This window comes from Dictyostelium discoideum (genome assembly GCF_000004695.1).
Source record: "Dictyostelium discoideum AX4 chromosome 2 chromosome, whole genome shotgun sequence".
NCBI classification, from domain to species: domain Eukaryota; phylum Evosea; class Eumycetozoa; order Dictyosteliales; family Dictyosteliaceae; genus Dictyostelium; species Dictyostelium discoideum.
The window spans coordinates 8,074,630-8,090,588 of record NC_007088.5 but is presented as its reverse complement, the minus strand read 5'-3'; the positions used below and the strand labels follow the sequence as shown (position 1 = coordinate 8,090,588).

Genomic DNA, 15,959 nt, shown 5'->3' with positions numbered 1-15,959 from the left:
TTCGAGTCTTCTTTTTATTGATGCGGTCCGATTGATTGACTCTCGGTTATCAGTGCATTTTAGTTCTTGTCGTAGTTGCTTTTCTACTATCCATAAAGGTAAAATATAAAATTTTTTTTTTTTTTTTAATAACATCACTCAATTTGAGTGTGTTCTAGGAGAGTTTATTTGTAGTTTTTTTTTTTTTTTTTTTTTTTTTTTTTTATTCTTATTTTTTTTTTTATTATTATTATATTATTATTATATTATTGTTATTATTATTATTGTTATAGTTTTTTTTTTTTTTTTTTTTTTTTTTTTTTTTATGAGTAGTTGGTGTTATATGAGCAGTATGGTATGAAGTGTTCCGGGATGTTTATGGTCATGAGTTTCGAGTTCCAGTTGTGGCTGAATTTTTCGAGTCTTCTTTTTATTGATGCGGTCCGATTGATTGACTCTCGGTTATCAGTGCATTTTAGTTCTTGACGTAGTTGCTTTTCTACTATCTTTCTTGTTCTATCCCATTCGGCATCTCTCGCTTTTTTGATTTTATGAATTATTTGGTTCTCTGTTATTATTGTAGTGTTATCGTTGAATTTTATTTGATTTCTTCTGTACCATATCGATTCCATAATGGCTCCTATCAGATTTGATGAGAATGGTGTGAGTAGTTTTCCGAGAACTTTTTCGCTCCATGGACCGTGGTAAGTGTTGTTAGAGTCTTTACAGACCTTTTGATAGATTGAGTCGATATCCTGTTTTATTGATTTGCATTCGAAGAAGATGTGCATAGACGACTCTTCTTCTTTACAAGTGGCAATTCTCCCCATGGTGTTTTGGAAGTGCCTTGAGTAGATACCTCCATGCTAAGTCTCTTCCTTTGATAGTTGTGATTGATCTGGCTTCTCTAAATGGTAGAATTGGGTGATTAATGTTCTTTTGAATCAGTTTTTGACCTGTTGTTGGCTGGTGTTTGTTCCATCCCTTGTATTTGATATCCATCATGTTTCTATAGATTACTTTTAATTTTTGTTTGTTTTCATATTTGGGTTTGACTTGGTTTAGTTTGAGAGTTATTCGCTCTCTTGGGTGGTGCAACAACTTCCAGGCTTTCCAGCATTTGATGTGAATCCTTGATAGTGAGTTTTCTTTTTCCGACTTCCAGACTTCCATATGTGGAGGGCAGTTCTGGTCGTCTTTTTCTCTGAGGTATTGTTCGTATATCCATGCTTTCTGGGCATTGGATCTGGTTGCCATATTCCAGAGTTCCAGGCCTCCAATTTCATAGTCTCTTCTGCTCCTTTCTTTTGAGATAGCCCACCTGTCCCCTTTGAATAACATGTTGGCATTAACGTTCTCCAGTTTCTTTATGTCATTTATTTCGTTGATGTATAGTTGGAATGTTAGTTGGGACAGCAGGTATGATTTGAGGATTGTGATTCTACCTTTTAGCGTTGATGACACGCTCGAATAGCATTTTGTGAGGTTTTCCAGTTTGTTCACCGTATCATCTACTTTGCTTATTACACCTTTGCGGTTGAAGAAAAAGCCAAGATATCTTTCTTCTTCTTTCGCCCCAATTGTCTTATATTTGGTCTTTATCTTTGGGTTTTTAGTGATGCACACACATTTATTATCGTTTATTTTTGCTGCTGTGGCTTGGCAAAATTTTATAACTTTCATATCCATTTTATCTGCGTCATCTATGTTACTGGCTAGTGTGACTGTGTCGTCTGCATATTGTCCAATCTTCATCGAATTGTTCTGATTGAGTTTTATGCCTATTATGGTATTGTCTTTTCTTATTGATGTTGATAAGCATTCACATACTATAGCGAAGAGAGTTGGTGAAATTGGGTCGCCCTGTTTTGTACCTCTTCCTGCTCTGAAGGATTCAGAGAGTTGTCCATTTACCATGACCCTTATGTTGGTGTTCGTTAACATGCTTAGTATTGTGTTTGTTATTTTCCGAGGGAACTTTAGATGGTTTAGAGTCCTTATTAACGCTTTATGAGATATTGAATCGAAGGCTTTTTCGAAGTCATAAAAGGTGATTATCGTGTTTCTATCACTCTTTTCCATTGCTAAATCCAAAGCTATAATGTTGTTGTGGAGTAGCCTTCCTGGTATAAAACCGTTCTGGTACTTTGAGATTATGTTTGGCAGGATTTTTAGTATTCTATTGTTGATTATTTTTGAGTAGATTTTGTAGTCTACGTTGAGTAACGTTATTGGTCTTCTGTTTGAGATTTCCAAGACATCCCCTTTACCTTTGTATATTGATGTAAGGATACCGTTCTTGAATTCTGTTGGAATTTCATTGTTTAAAAAGAAGTTGAATAGTTCTGTGAGGATTGGAATTAGTTTGTGTTGGTGGATTTTATAGAATGAAGATGTTATTCCATCTTCTCCTGGTGATTTACCTTCTGCTATCTTTTCTATTGCTAGCTTAACCTCATATTCTTCGATTCTGTCTTCCATCTCTGTTAATTTTTTTTTATCTATTGGTGGGTTCCAGGTGCTTAGAAGTTCTGTATGTGTTTCTTGGTCGCATTCTTTCTCTTTGAAGAGTGTCTCGTAATATTTTCTGAAGCAATCTGTTATTTCTTTTTGTTCTGTTTCGATTTCTCCATTGGATGGGTTCTTTATTCTGTGAATCTGGGAGCTCGAGTCTCTTTTTTTAAGAATAGATGTAAGGAGATTTGATGCTATTTCTTTATTGTTGATGTAGTTGATTGAGCTTTTGATCATTCTGTCTATTCTTTCTTCTTCTTGAAGTATTGTTATTTCGTTCGATATTGTTTCTTTTTCATATTTGTTTTTTGTTTTTGTGTGTTCATTTGCTAGATTTGATAGCGTTTTTTTTCTCTCTAGTATTCTTTTCTTTTCTGTTGTAATGCATTGTTTTTTTATTTTTTTTTTGAACTTAATCCAGTATTCCGTTATGTTAAGGTTTTTTCTTTTGGTTTCCTGGTAGTGGTCGATTATTTTTTCTATCTTTTTTATTGTTTTATCTTCTTTAATTATTATTGAGTTCATTTTCCATAGGGGTGATTTGTATATTTTTGTGAAATTTGGTATTTTGAAATCCATCACTACTATGTTATGGTCTGATTTGTTTATTTTATCTATTATCTTGTACGAGTGATTGAGTTGGTGCATCTTTGTTGATAAGAATGTTCTATCGATTAGTTTATCTTTGAAGGTTGTTTTAGTTGTTGAATTTGGTAGTATTTCGGTGAGTCCTACTTCCATCATTAGGAATTCTATTGTTTCATTTTCTGTGAATTTTCTCTTATCGGATGATCCATCTTTGAACTTGATTTTTGCATATTTGTTGATGTTAAAGTCACCAGTAACTATGTCTGCCTGTTCTAGATCTCCAAGGGAAATATTGTTTGAAAACCATCCTTTTCTTCTGTCATATGAGGCTGGTGCATAGATGCCAATTATGTTGATTTCCGTATTGTTTAGAATTGCAGTAAATTTTAAGATTCTGCCTTCTTTTTCTTCCAAGTTTTTAATTTCTATTTGTTCTAGGTGATTTATTGCCATTACTCCTTTTCCTCTTGCTTCTTTTCCTTTTCCTCCTGTTGAGTAATGGTTTTTGATTTGCGCTAGATTTTGATCCTTTTTTAGATTTGTTTCTGTTAGTATTGATATATCAGGTTTTATTAGGTTAATTGTATTTTTTGTCTGATTCATGCTTTTGATTGTTGAGCAACCTTGGCAATTCCAGGTCATTATTTTTATCATTTTTTTTTTTTTTTTTTTTTTTTTTTTTTTTTTTTTTTTTTTTTTTAAACAAATGAGACAGATGGAAGTACGTCTTGGAGTACTTTGGGCAATTTGTCTCTTAGTGCTGCTTCCATTAAATCTGATTCTTCCTTTGTTATTTTAATTGGAGTTTTGTAAGGTGTTAAAATTTCTTGGTGATTAGTTGTTGGGTTTGGAGATGAGTTGAATCTTTTTCTTTTTACTATCTCTGGCGTTGCTGGAGATTCTGAATTTTGGATAGGTGACATTGTTTGTCTTTTTTTGATTGAGGCTAACCTTGGGGTTTCCTTCTTTTTTTGGTTATTTATTTTTTCTTCAAAAATTCTGTTCTCTTCTTCATTTTCGAACATCTTTCTTACCACTTCTAATGCTTCTTCATCTTCAGTTAACTCCATTCTCCTTTTCTCTTTGCTGTCAACACTATATGTTACTGTTATTGGTGGGATACGAAGTACTTTTCTCTTTTCAATATTGTTTATTGTATTTGTCGTTTCTGTCGTTGTGGTTGTTGTTGTTGCTCTAATTGTTGTGGGTTTTTTATTTTCAATTTCTTTTTCCTTTACTTTTTCGTTTTTGCTCTTGTCTTTGATGTTTTCATTATTGATTTCTTTATTATTTTCTTTTTTGTTTTCTATTTTGTTTTTGTTGTTATTTTTTGATTCGCTAGTGTTTTTATGATTGAATTCTTCTTTTGATTTTATGTTTATTCTTGTGTTTTCCTTTGTCTCGGAATTTGGTAGTTCCGTGATTTTTGAGTTTTCTGAGATTTCGTCTTCGATTTCCCTATTTGTTTTTCTTTGATTTTTTGTTTCTTCTGTTGTAGTGAGGAATAGTATTGTTATGTGTTTACAATGTATTAGCTGGTCTTTGTGCTCTGGACTGATAATTGAGTTGAATGAGTGTATTATCAGGTTTTCACCTAAATTATCTAATTTGATTATTTCCAGTCCTTCTTCATGCAATGTTTTTTCTACTATGTCCATTGATTTTTCCCAGTTGAATGTTTTGAAGATCTTTTTTGGTTTTATTATTGCTCTGTGAACTCCTTTTAGTACTCCGTTGAAAACGTTAGAGTACTTGATTACTTGAGTTCTGCAGTCCGTGAGGATTTTGAATTTATTCTTACTTGTTATTATCTTATCATCTCCTTGTAAATGGATTTCCAATTCTGCTTTCAAGTTGTTGGATATCTCATCTGGGATATTGATCATGAATTTATATCACAGCGAAGAAAAAACCACCTTTAAATTCGCTTTAAATTAAATTTAAATTTGCTTTAAAGTCCTGAATTAAAAAAATTTTAAAGGTAATTTTAAAGGTAATTTTTAGGGGGTCTTTAGAACGCCGTTAAAATTACCTTTAAAATTACCTTTTTAATGGCTTTAAAAGCGAGGTCCTGAGTTCGAAGCCGTTATTTAACGGATAAATTTTTTAAAAATTTTTTTTTTAATTTTTCAAAAATTACCAAAAGGGATTCGATCCCCCGACCCTCTATCAAAGGGTAGTCTCATCAACCATTAAACCATTTGATTGCTTTGATGAAAAATTTAAAAATGATAGAATATTTTATCCCCATTTTTTTGTTCTAAAATTAGATCTTTTTTATTAAAAACCTTAAATTTATGTTTAAAGGAAATTTAAATTCACTTTAAATATACTTTAAATCTACTTTAAATCCTATTTAAAATTAATTTAAAATAAATTTTAAAGGTATTTTTAAATATCTTAAAAATTATCTTAAAAATTACCTTAAAAATCACCTTTAAAATCACCTTTAAAATCACCTTTAAAATTGCTTAAAAATTTATTTTAAAGCAAATTTTAAAGGCATTTTTAAATATCTTAAAAATTACCTTAAAAATTACCTTAAAAATGAATTTTTTAAACGCGGCTTTAAATTCAATTTAAATCCAATTTAAATCAACTTTTCTTTAAATTTGCTTTAAAGGTGCATTTTTCTTTGCTGTGATTGTTTTAGTTCAATTTGAGTGTGGTATATTGCTTCGCTTATTTTATCAAGTGTTCTGTACGTATTTTTTAAATATTTGAACTTTGTTCTGAGTTCATTTGATTTCTTGATTTTATCTGCCAATGTTTCTGTTGATTCTGTCATTATTGTATTTGCCAATTTATTCATTTCTTTTTTTTTCTTTAAAATCTTTATTCGACTTTAAAAATTTAAAATTCTGGAAATTCCCTGAAAGAATGTTTTCGGAGGTTTTTTTTTTTTTTTTTTTTTTTTTTTTTTTTTTTTTTTTTTTTTTTTTTTTTTTTTTGAAAAATATAAAATCGGTGTGAGCAGTTTTTTGAAAAAATATCAAAATTCGCCGTGATAGTATAGTGGTAGTACATCAGATTGTGGCTCTGTTGACCCTGGTTCGATTCCAGGTCGCGGCACTTTTTTTAAAAATAAAACTTTGGGTCAAGGGATCGAATCCCATTTAGAAATGTAATAACTTTAAAAAAAAAGAAATTAAAATTCAAATAGCTAAGATTCATTACTGCATCCCAAGCGCAAAACAAAATATTCGTAGATCTACTCATTAATGTAAAAAAAAAAAAAAAAAAAAAAAAACAACGAATATTATGAATTAAAACCAACTTTATTTTTTTAAGTTTTATAATAATATTATTGGTGATTACTAAACATAATAATACTAATAATAATAATAATAATAAAAATAATAAAAATAATAATAATAATAATAATAATAATAATAATAATAATAATAATAATAATAATAATAATAATAAATAACGGATATATTTCTTATTTTGGTCAACAAAATAATGAAAATAAAATTCTATTATTATAAATTAAGATCATCAAACCTTTCAGAGTCTCTATTTAAAAATAATAAATAAAAAAATAAAATAAATGAAATTAAATAAATTTAATAGATCTAAAAATAAATAAATTTAATAGATCTAAAAATAAATATAAAAAAAAAAAAAAAAATGTGTATTAAAAAAATGGACTATAATTTTTTTTTTTTTTTTTTATTCCTTTTTGTATTCTATTTTTATCACTTTTATTTAAACAAAATATCTTTATTCTTATTTGAAATATATTTCAAAAAAAAAAAAAAAAAAAAAAAAAAAAATCTAAAAAAAAAAAAAAAAATCTAAAAAATGAAAATTCGCACATTCGGTCATATTGTTAATTATAAAAAAAAAAATAAGTTTTAGGATGGTTGTTTGATTTGAAAAAAAAAAAATTTTAAAAAAAATAAAATAAAATAATTTTTACGATGGTTTTGATTATTTTTTTTTCAAAAAAAAAAAATATCTTTGGGAAAAAGTAAATTTTTTGAATTTTCTTTTTTTTCCAGATTTTTTTTAGATTTTTTTGAAATGGTGGTTTTTGCACAAAAAAAAAAAAAAAAAAAAAAATAAAAATAAATATAAAGAACCATCACAACCTCATCACACAAAACAATATGTTTTCTTTAAATTCACTATTGTTGTTTTTTTTTTTAATAATTTGTGTAAATTCACAACAACAGTTAAGCCAAAAAGAATATGATTGTATAAAAACTTTATTAACCAATTTGGGTACAATTTCAAAACTCACACCAAATGTCACAACATCAAAATATGATTTTTGTAAAGCTGATTTTTTTTTTCAACCAATGTTATATATTGGTTGTGATAAAAATTACATTTCCACTTTAAACCTTGGACAATCAAATATGTCATATGTTTTGGGTGATGATTTTTTATGTTATGAAAACATGACATCTCTTTCACTAAGTACAGTTGTTTTAGATAGTGATATTTTATATTCTTCACTTCCTCAAAAAACCACAAGATTTGATCTTATTCAAGAGAATATACAGTTTTTACCACTTCCACCTACTGTTTTATATTTTTCAGTAACAATGAAAACTCAAACCTTTCCTACTCAAATTAAATTTTCAATATTTTCTAAAGCAGATCAAGTGTATGTATATTTTAAAAATTTAATATTATTTATAATTTTTAACTAATTCCTAATTTTTTTTTTTTTTTTTTTTTTTTTTTTAAATTAAGATCAATACAAACTTCAAGTATTATTGGAATAGGATCTCATTTAATTTATTTTGAAAATGATCTAGATGGAACCTTCATATGGAATCCATCTTATATTAAAGTTGTATCCTTAAATGTACCTTCATTTAAATATATAAATGCATATTTCCAACTTGTTCTTCTTCCAGGTTTTGACCAATCTTCATGGATTAATATTACTCAGTGTGAAAGTTTAAATACTTTATCAATTCAGGTATATGATGAGATAAATTTCCCATCAATTGAATTTTCACAAATTAGAGCTGAAAATTTAACAAGAATGTAAGTTTTATTTGTGTTTATATTGATTTATTAATTGGATAATTGAAAATAGCTAACACTAAAAAAAAAAAAAAAGTGAATTTGAAAGAACACTACTTTTAAGCCCACCATCTTTAATTGATTTATCATTAGTTGGTAAATCAATGAAAGAATTAATTTTTAAAGATACTGGTAGAGGTTTTACATTTGGTGGTTCACTTCCTTTTATTTTACCAACAAATGAAAAATTTGAAGAGTTCACCCTCAAAAATGCATATATTGAAACATTTGATTTTTCATTATTTACAAATGTTAAAAAATTAAATTTAGTCGATAATGTAATGTCAGGTTCTTTACCAATTTTCAATAGAACAATTAATAATAAATTAACAAGCATCGATATTAGTTTTAATCAAATAACTGGAACAATTGATGATTCATATTGTGAATTAGATTTAATTGTAAGTAATAACTCAATGACTGGATTAATTCCATCATGTTTTACATGTTTCTTTGGATTAGTTAATATAGATTTAGAATCTAGATTCATTGGTAATTCTTTTTCAAATTTGAATCAACCATCTTCACCAAGTAAGTTTAAAAATTCTTTTTTTTTTTTTTTTTTTTTTTTTTTCATAATTAAAAATACAATTTTTAACAATAAATTATCAAAAAATAATAACAAATTTTTTAAAAGGTATTATTATTCCAAATCTTAGACTCGTAAATATATATAATTATTCAATGTATTATGTCGAATATGAATATTATATTTTTGGTGAAAATATAGGTGGTTCATGGGTTAACTCAAACTTTCTAGTTACTGAAAATGGAGACAGATTTGATATCAAAGTAATAAAACCAAATAAAATAATAAGTGCAATCACAACCATAAAACCACCACCAATTGTTTACTTGATATATAGTAACAATCCAAATTATATATTCCCATTGTCAACTCAAGATATACCACCAAGATTAGAAATGGTAGATTGGGTATTGGGTTCAAGTAGTTTAATTTTCGATGGTTCATTCTTTACTTTTAATCAATCAATTGTAAACATTACTATTGGTAATTATAATTGTATAGTTTCAAGTACATCATTTTATCAAATATACTGTACAATTTCTAGTGTGGTAGACCCATCTTTGGAGGATATTTTATCATATATTACAATTGGAGGTTTAACGACGCAATTCACTTTAAATCCAAGTGGAATAAATGTAATTTTAAATTGTTCTGAAAATTATAATGATTGTAATGGTAATGGTTACTGTTTATCTGATATTGGTCAATGTAAATGTGATTCAAACCATCAAGGTGATGATTGCTCAATCCCATTTAAACAATGTTTAAATAATTGTAATAATATTGGTCAATGTAATAATCAGACTGGTATTTGTTCATGCCCAATCACTCCTTACGAATGGATTGGTATTGATTGTTCAATTCCATTACATACAATATCAGCAGTTTCACCAAGTGATACCAATGGTGGTAGCGCTTCAATTTATGGTTGGTTTGGTAATAATCATACTGATCCACAAGTTTTCATTGGTAATAAACAATGTATACCAATTTATAATATATCTGAAAGTGAAATTATTTGTAAAGCACCACCAGGTACAGGTTTAAAATCAGTAAGTGTAATTCAAAATTCAATCAACGTAACATCAAAAGATATTTATCAATATTATTCAAATGATAAACAATGTCCAAATCATTGTACATCGACATCAAATGGTATTTGTAATACAACAACTGGATATTGTAATTGTATTGGAAGATGGAGCGGTTATGATTGTAGTTTATATTCAAATCCAAGTGGTGGTGGCGATAATAGTGGTGGATTACCAGGATCTAATACAACAATAGATGGTAATACTGGTAATACAAATATTACAAATCAACAAACAAATTATCAAATTTTAATTACAAAATTAATAGAGATAGATTTCAATGGTAATCAAATCAATGAGTATCTATTATTAAATAAATGGTCAATAATTTCAAATATTAGTAAAACAGTTTACACATTCATTCAATCAATTCAAAATGATAAATGTAATATCACATATACAATTGAAGAAATTAATAAAGATAGAGATGTATCATTTGCAGGCATTAATTTTAAATTAACAAGTGGATCAGTTAAAATGACAGTATCAATTGAAAATTATCAATATTCAAGTAATTTAAATACATTACAATTACAAATGAAATCAAGTGTAAATGAAATTCAAACAAATAATGAAAATGATTGTAATGATGATCAAATTGAAATTAATAGTACACCAAATCAAGATAATTCATTAAATTATATAGCTATTAAAAAAGATGCAAAAGTTTTAAATGGTAGATTTATAGACAGAATCGAAAGTGATGGTATATCAACATTTATGCAAACTGTGTTAGTATCAAAATCAAATGATTCAATTACAGTTGGTATGAATTTACCTCATTGTACAAAGAAATGTTTATTAGATCCTGACTTCTCTGTATTGATTAGTCCTGAATTCATTGATGAATGTGATGATAATAATCGTGAGTCATGGTTTTTACCAGTTGTGATCGCTGTTCCAGTTGGAGGTCTAGCTGCAATTATTGCTATTGTTTTCATAATTTACAAAAAAAGATTTGTTGAAGCCCCATTAAAAAGAAAACTTCAAAGATTTTCTTCAAGCGCAAATTAAAATAAAATAATAATAATAATTATAAAAAAAAAAAAAAAAAAATTTAGATCAGAATGTATACTTTAATTTTGTTTATATTTTATATCATTTTGTTTATTTTTTTAATCCTCTATTTCTGAAAACTAAATCCACATTAAAAATAAATAAAATTATTCAGTTGCTAAAAAAAAAAAATGAAAATATTTTTTTTTTTTTTTTGTCAGGTTTGGTGTTTTGCAAATATCTTAAAAAAAAAAAAAAAAAAAAAAAAACAATTTAAAAATATTAAAAATAAAATAAAAAAAAATGAATACCAGGTTTTTATTTTTATTATTTTAATTTCAAAACAAGCCCGTCAAAAGATTTTTTATCCGAGCTTTATAAACTTATAAAACTTTTTTCGTCATCGGCATTATTATTATTTTTTTTTTTTTTTTCACTCCAAGACCCTGTTAAAAAGATATAAGTTTTTTTTTTTTTTTTTTTTTTTTTTTTTTTTTTTTTTTTTTTTTTTTTTTTTTTTTCACTTCAAAACCCTGTTAAAAAGATATCAACATCAAAAAAAAAAAAAAAATAATAAATATAAATAATATAAATTTTATATATATATTTATATTTTATATATTATAAATAAGAAAAAATGATGTGGGAAAATATAAAAATAATGATTTTGGATTATTTTCCAAAATATAAATTAAAAAATACTAGTGATATACCTATTATGCCAGATGAAAGAATACCAATTATACCATCATTTTTTTTATCATTTCAACATATTTTAGCAATGTTTGGAGGTAATATTTTATGCCCATTATTGATGGGATTTAGTACAAATTCAGCATTATTTTTCTCTGGTGTTGGTACATTGATATTCTATGTATGCACTGGAGGTAAGGTACCGTCATATTTAGGATCATCTTTTGCATTCATTGGAGTTGTTAATTCAGCCACTGGATATATTTATTCACCTGGTACAACGAATCCAAACATTTCTCCAGCAGCAGGTGGTATTGTAGTTTGTGGATTTATTTATTTAGCCATTGGATTGCTTGTAATGGTTGCAGGTCATGCATGGATTGAATTTTTAACACCACCCGTTGTAACTGGATCCGTTATCGTTTCCATTGGTCTCCATTTAGCAAATTCAGCAGTTGGTCAAGCTGCAACCACAGGATTTGATGCATGGATGGCTGCATTAACCATACTTTTGGTAGTGATGATTACATGTTATGCACCTGGCCCTTTGAAAAGATTACCCATTTTAATTGGTGGGGTTGTATCATATGTAGTTTATTTATTATGTGGATTGGGAGGTGTTGGACCAGGTATTGATTTTAGTGTAGTAAGTGATGCAAAATGGATTGGTTTACCACAAACTCATTTACCATCATTCGATTCAACTTACATTTCAATGATTGCACCTGTTGCCGTAATTTTAGCTGCAGAGAATATTGGTCACTTAAAAGCGGTTTCATCAATGACTGAATATAGTATGGATAATTTATTGGGTAGAACTTTTATAGGTGATGCATTGGCATGTATTTTAGCCGGATTCTTTGGTAGTTCTGGTACAACAACCTACGCTGAAAACATTGGTGTAATGAGTATAACAAAGATTTTCTCAACCCTTTCATTCGTATTTGCTGCATGTATCGCAATTGTGTTGGGATGTTTACCAATTTTCGGCGCAATCGTTCAAACTATACCTCCAGGTATTTTCGGTGGTTTATCAATTGTTTTATTTGGTATCACTGCTATAACTGGTGCAAAACTTTGGATTAATTCTCAAGTTGATTTTTCAAAACCAAGAAATCTTTTAACTGCCGGTATTTCAATTGTTTTAGGTACTGGTATGATTAGTGTAAATGTTGAATGGGGTAAAATTAAAATTGATGCAATTGGTGTTTCCACTTTTGTCTCTATCATTTTATATCAATTACTTCGTGAAAATTGGGGTACAATCTTTAGAAACATCTTAGCAAAAATCACTGGTAGAAGTTTTAAACAATCTGATGATTGTGAAGAAACTATTGAAAATCCTCAATATTCAAATTTATTAAAACCATTAATTGAAAATCAAGGTATAAATTCTTCAGATTATAATGAATTTAATAATGAAGATAATGAAAATAATAATTATGAACCATTTAAAGATAATGATGAAGAAATAATTCAAAATTAATTTTAAAAAATAATAATAATAAAAAAAAAAAAAAAAAAAAAAAAAAATAATAATAATAATAATAACAATAACAATAATAATAGTAAAAATATATATTTGTAATTTTAATTAAATTAATAAATTTTTATAAAAATACTTTTATTTTTTTTATAAAATAATGTTTTATAATAATTATTAAATGTAATATTATCGTTAATTTCTTTAATTTGATTTTTATTATTATCATAATAATCAATTATTAGTTTATCTTTAAATAAATGGTAACTTCCTTTTTTAAATAATTTAATTAAAATTACTTTATCAACATCAAATTTTGAATATGGTTCAACTCTATATTCAATTATTTCATATGTAACAGGTGATAAATTAAAATGAAAAACTGGACTAAATAATGGATTTTGAGGTTTGATTTTATCAATAAATTTTTCTTCATATAAATATTCATCATCATCATCATCATTTTTTAATTTTCTAACTCTATATACAGTTTTATTAATTTCATTTTTATTTTCATTTTCATTATAATTTTTAATAGTTTCTTCATTTAATAATTCAAGTGGTTTAAATGGTGTAATACAACCAAATCCAACATCAAGGTAATATAATTTATTCTCCCAATATATAATATTACTAAAATGGTTGTGAAACCATGGACTTTTTAATAATGTTGATCCTTCAATACCTTTTATCAATCTAACATCAATACCCATTTCACATAAAAATAATCCAAATAAAATATTTAAATTTGTACAATAACTACCTTTTAATTTTATTTTATTTTTTTATTTTTTTTTAAATTAAAATTTAGAAAATAATTGTTTACTTTTTTAAAAAAATAGTAATTTAATAATAATAATTACCAAATTTATCAATTAAAACTCTTTTTATAATATTTTCAACTGAAAAAGGTGGTTTAAATCCATTTATTAATAAATCAGAATTATCAAAGGGTATTTTCCTTGAAAATACAATATGAATTTTTGAGATATCATCCAAAGTTTGAATTTTTGTGTTGATATCTAATTTTAATCTTTTTAATAATAATTCTTTTATATTATAATCTTTACAATATTTAAAATTATTACTTTCATTATTATTTTTAATTTTATCCATCTAATTAATTAAAAGTATTATTTATTCTATATATATAAGTTAAAATAAATAATCATCCAAAAAAAAAAAAAAAAAAAAAAAACCTAAATAGAAATTAGTTATTAAAAAAAAAAAAAAAAAAAAAATCAATTTGGTTTTTATTTTTTTATTTTTATATTTATAATTCCGAAACATAAGTTTGATTTGTTATTTTTTTTAAAATTTTTTATATTAGAAAAAACAAATCTCCTAATAGGGAAAATAAAATTTAATTAACACACCATATTGTTTTTGGGAATTAAAAAAAAAATTTTTGGTCAAAATAAAATTTTTAGCTTTCTTATACTTAATGCTCATAATACAAGTCGTTTTCTCTTAATAATGTAATTTTCTTTTTTGGTCACAGGTTCCCTTTACTTTTATATGTGTGTGTTAATAAAAAAAAAATAAAAAAAAAAATATAAAAAAAAATATAATAAAAAATATAAAAAAAAAAAAATAAAAAAATAAAAGTATGTTTTTTTTATTTTTATTTTTATTGGTTAATGAAAGTATATTTTAATTTTTTTTTTTTAATTGTAAAATATAATATTATATAATCAAAAATCTTTATAGGTTTAATTAATTATAATATATTATATAATATAATTGAAAAATCTTTTTATGTTTAACTAATAAATGATCACATTTAATTTCTCTTTTTTTTTTTTTTTTCTATCTTTTTTCAATCTCTTTTTTTAAATAAAATGTATAATTAATTACAGAAAATAAATAAAAAATGAAAGTAAAAAAATTAAGTGTGAAAAAAAAAAAAAAAATAAAAATAAAACACGAAAACCGCCAGAGAAATTATTTCCAACCAAGGTGACCAAAAAAAAAAAATACTTTTTTTTCATTTTAGATCCCAAAAAATATCGAAATATAAATTCGCTTTTTTGAGCACAACAGATAGTTTGGTTAGATTTTTTTTTTCTAATAGTAAAAATAAATATTTGTAATTTTAATTAAATTAATAAATTTTTATAAAAATATTTTTATTTTTTTTATAAAATAATGTTTTATAATAATTATTAAATGTAATATTATCATTAATTTCTTTAATTTGATTGTTATTTTTGTCATCATAATAACTAATTATTAGTTTATCTTTAAATAAATGGTAACCTCCTTTTTTAAATAATTTAAATAAAAGTACTTTATCAACATCAAATTTTGAATATTGTTCAATACTGTATTCAATTATTTCATATGTCGCAGGTGATAAATTAAAATGAAAAACTGGACTAAATAATTGATTTTGAGGTTTTGTTTTATCAATTATTTTTTCTTCATATAAATATTCATCATTATCATCATCATTTTTTAATTTTCTAACTCTATATACAGTATTAGTAATTTCATTTTTATTTTCATTTTCATTATAATTTTTAATGGTTTCTTCATTTAATAATTCAAGTGGTTTAAATGGTGTAATACAACCAAATCCAACATCAAGGTAATATAATTTATTCTCCCAATTTATAATATTACTATGATGTTTTTGAAACCATGGATTTTGGAATAAAGTTGATCCTTCAATACCTTTTATCAATTTAACATCAATACCCATTTCACATAAAAATAATCCAAATAAAATATTTAAATTTATACAATAACTACCTTTAAATTTTTTAAATTAAAAAGTTAGAAAACAATTAAAAAACAATAATTATATAATAATAATTACCAAATTTATCAATTAAAACTCTTTTTATAATATTTTCAACTGAAAAAGGTGGTTTAAATCCATTTAATAATAAATCAGAACTATCAAAGGGTATTTTCCTTGAAAACACAATAAGAATTTTTGAGATATCATCCAAAGTTTGAATTTTTGTGTTGATATCTAATTTTAATCTTTTTAATAATAATTCTTTTATATTATAATCTTTACAATATTTAAAAT

The 15,959-nt window shown here is 25.2% G+C and overlaps 7 protein-coding genes and 1 non-coding gene across 8 annotated transcripts in view; 3 read left to right on the top strand and 5 right to left on the bottom strand.

The window, feature by feature from the left end:
- Positions 1–302: 302 nt before the first annotated feature.
- On the bottom strand, positions 303–611 carry DDB_G0277523 (hypothetical protein; the record flags this gene model as incomplete). Its single annotated transcript, XM_637546.2, has 1 exon — positions 303–611. One exon carries the CDS (start codon positions 609–611, stop codon positions 303–305), a length of 309 nt encoding a protein of 102 aa, XP_642638.2.
- Positions 612–786: 175 nt separating this feature from the next.
- DDB_G0277521 (hypothetical protein) lies at positions 787–3,735 on the bottom strand (the record flags this gene model as incomplete). Its single annotated transcript, XM_637545.2, has 1 exon — positions 787–3,735. The coding sequence occupies one exon, from the start codon at positions 3,733–3,735 to the stop codon at positions 787–789; it is 2,949 nt and encodes a 982-aa protein (XP_642637.2).
- Positions 3,736–3,779: 44 nt separating this feature from the next.
- On the bottom strand, positions 3,780–4,967 carry DDB_G0277519 (hypothetical protein; the record flags this gene model as incomplete). The annotated part of the gene is made up of 1 exon (XM_637544.2): positions 3,780–4,967. The coding sequence occupies one exon, from the start codon at positions 4,965–4,967 to the stop codon at positions 3,780–3,782; it is 1,188 nt and encodes a 395-aa protein (XP_642636.2).
- A 731-nt stretch (positions 4,968–5,698) lies between these two features.
- On the bottom strand, positions 5,699–5,893 carry DDB_G0277517 (hypothetical protein; the record flags this gene model as incomplete). The annotated part of the gene is made up of 1 exon (XM_637543.1): positions 5,699–5,893. One exon carries the CDS (start codon positions 5,891–5,893, stop codon positions 5,699–5,701), a length of 195 nt encoding a protein of 64 aa, XP_642635.1.
- A 189-nt stretch (positions 5,894–6,082) lies between these two features.
- tRNA-His-GUG-3 lies at positions 6,083–6,153 on the top strand. Its single transcript has one exon. It is a non-coding gene; the product is annotated as a tRNA-His (tRNA).
- Positions 6,154–7,196: 1,043 nt separating this feature from the next.
- On the top strand, positions 7,197–10,761 carry DDB_G0277431 (hypothetical protein; the record flags this gene model as incomplete). The annotated part of the gene is made up of 4 exons (XM_637542.1): positions 7,197–7,699; positions 7,789–8,088; positions 8,165–8,658; positions 8,765–10,761. 4 exons carry the CDS (start codon positions 7,197–7,199, stop codon positions 10,759–10,761), a joined length of 3,294 nt encoding a protein of 1,097 aa, XP_642634.1.
- A 619-nt stretch (positions 10,762–11,380) lies between these two features.
- On the top strand, positions 11,381–12,922 carry DDB_G0277515 (xanthine/uracil permease family protein; the record flags this gene model as incomplete). Its single annotated transcript, XM_637540.1, has 1 exon — positions 11,381–12,922. The coding sequence occupies one exon, from the start codon at positions 11,381–11,383 to the stop codon at positions 12,920–12,922; it is 1,542 nt and encodes a 513-aa protein (XP_642632.1).
- Positions 12,923–13,160: 238 nt separating this feature from the next.
- DDB_G0277549 (hypothetical protein) overlaps positions 13,161–15,959 on the bottom strand; it is a gene marked incomplete at both ends in the record, with an annotated part of 2,833 nt that continues 34 nt past the window's right edge. Inside the window, 5 exons of the mRNA XM_637539.1 lie at positions 13,161–13,190; positions 13,219–13,682; positions 13,783–14,035; positions 15,210–15,673; positions 15,741–15,959. The exon at positions 15,741–15,959 is cut by the window's right edge and continues 34 nt beyond it. Coding sequence (XP_642631.1) covers positions 13,161–13,190; positions 13,219–13,682; positions 13,783–14,035; positions 15,210–15,673; positions 15,741–15,959 — 1,430 coding nt within the window. The remainder of the gene's footprint in view (positions 13,191–13,218; positions 13,683–13,782; positions 14,036–15,209; positions 15,674–15,740) is intronic.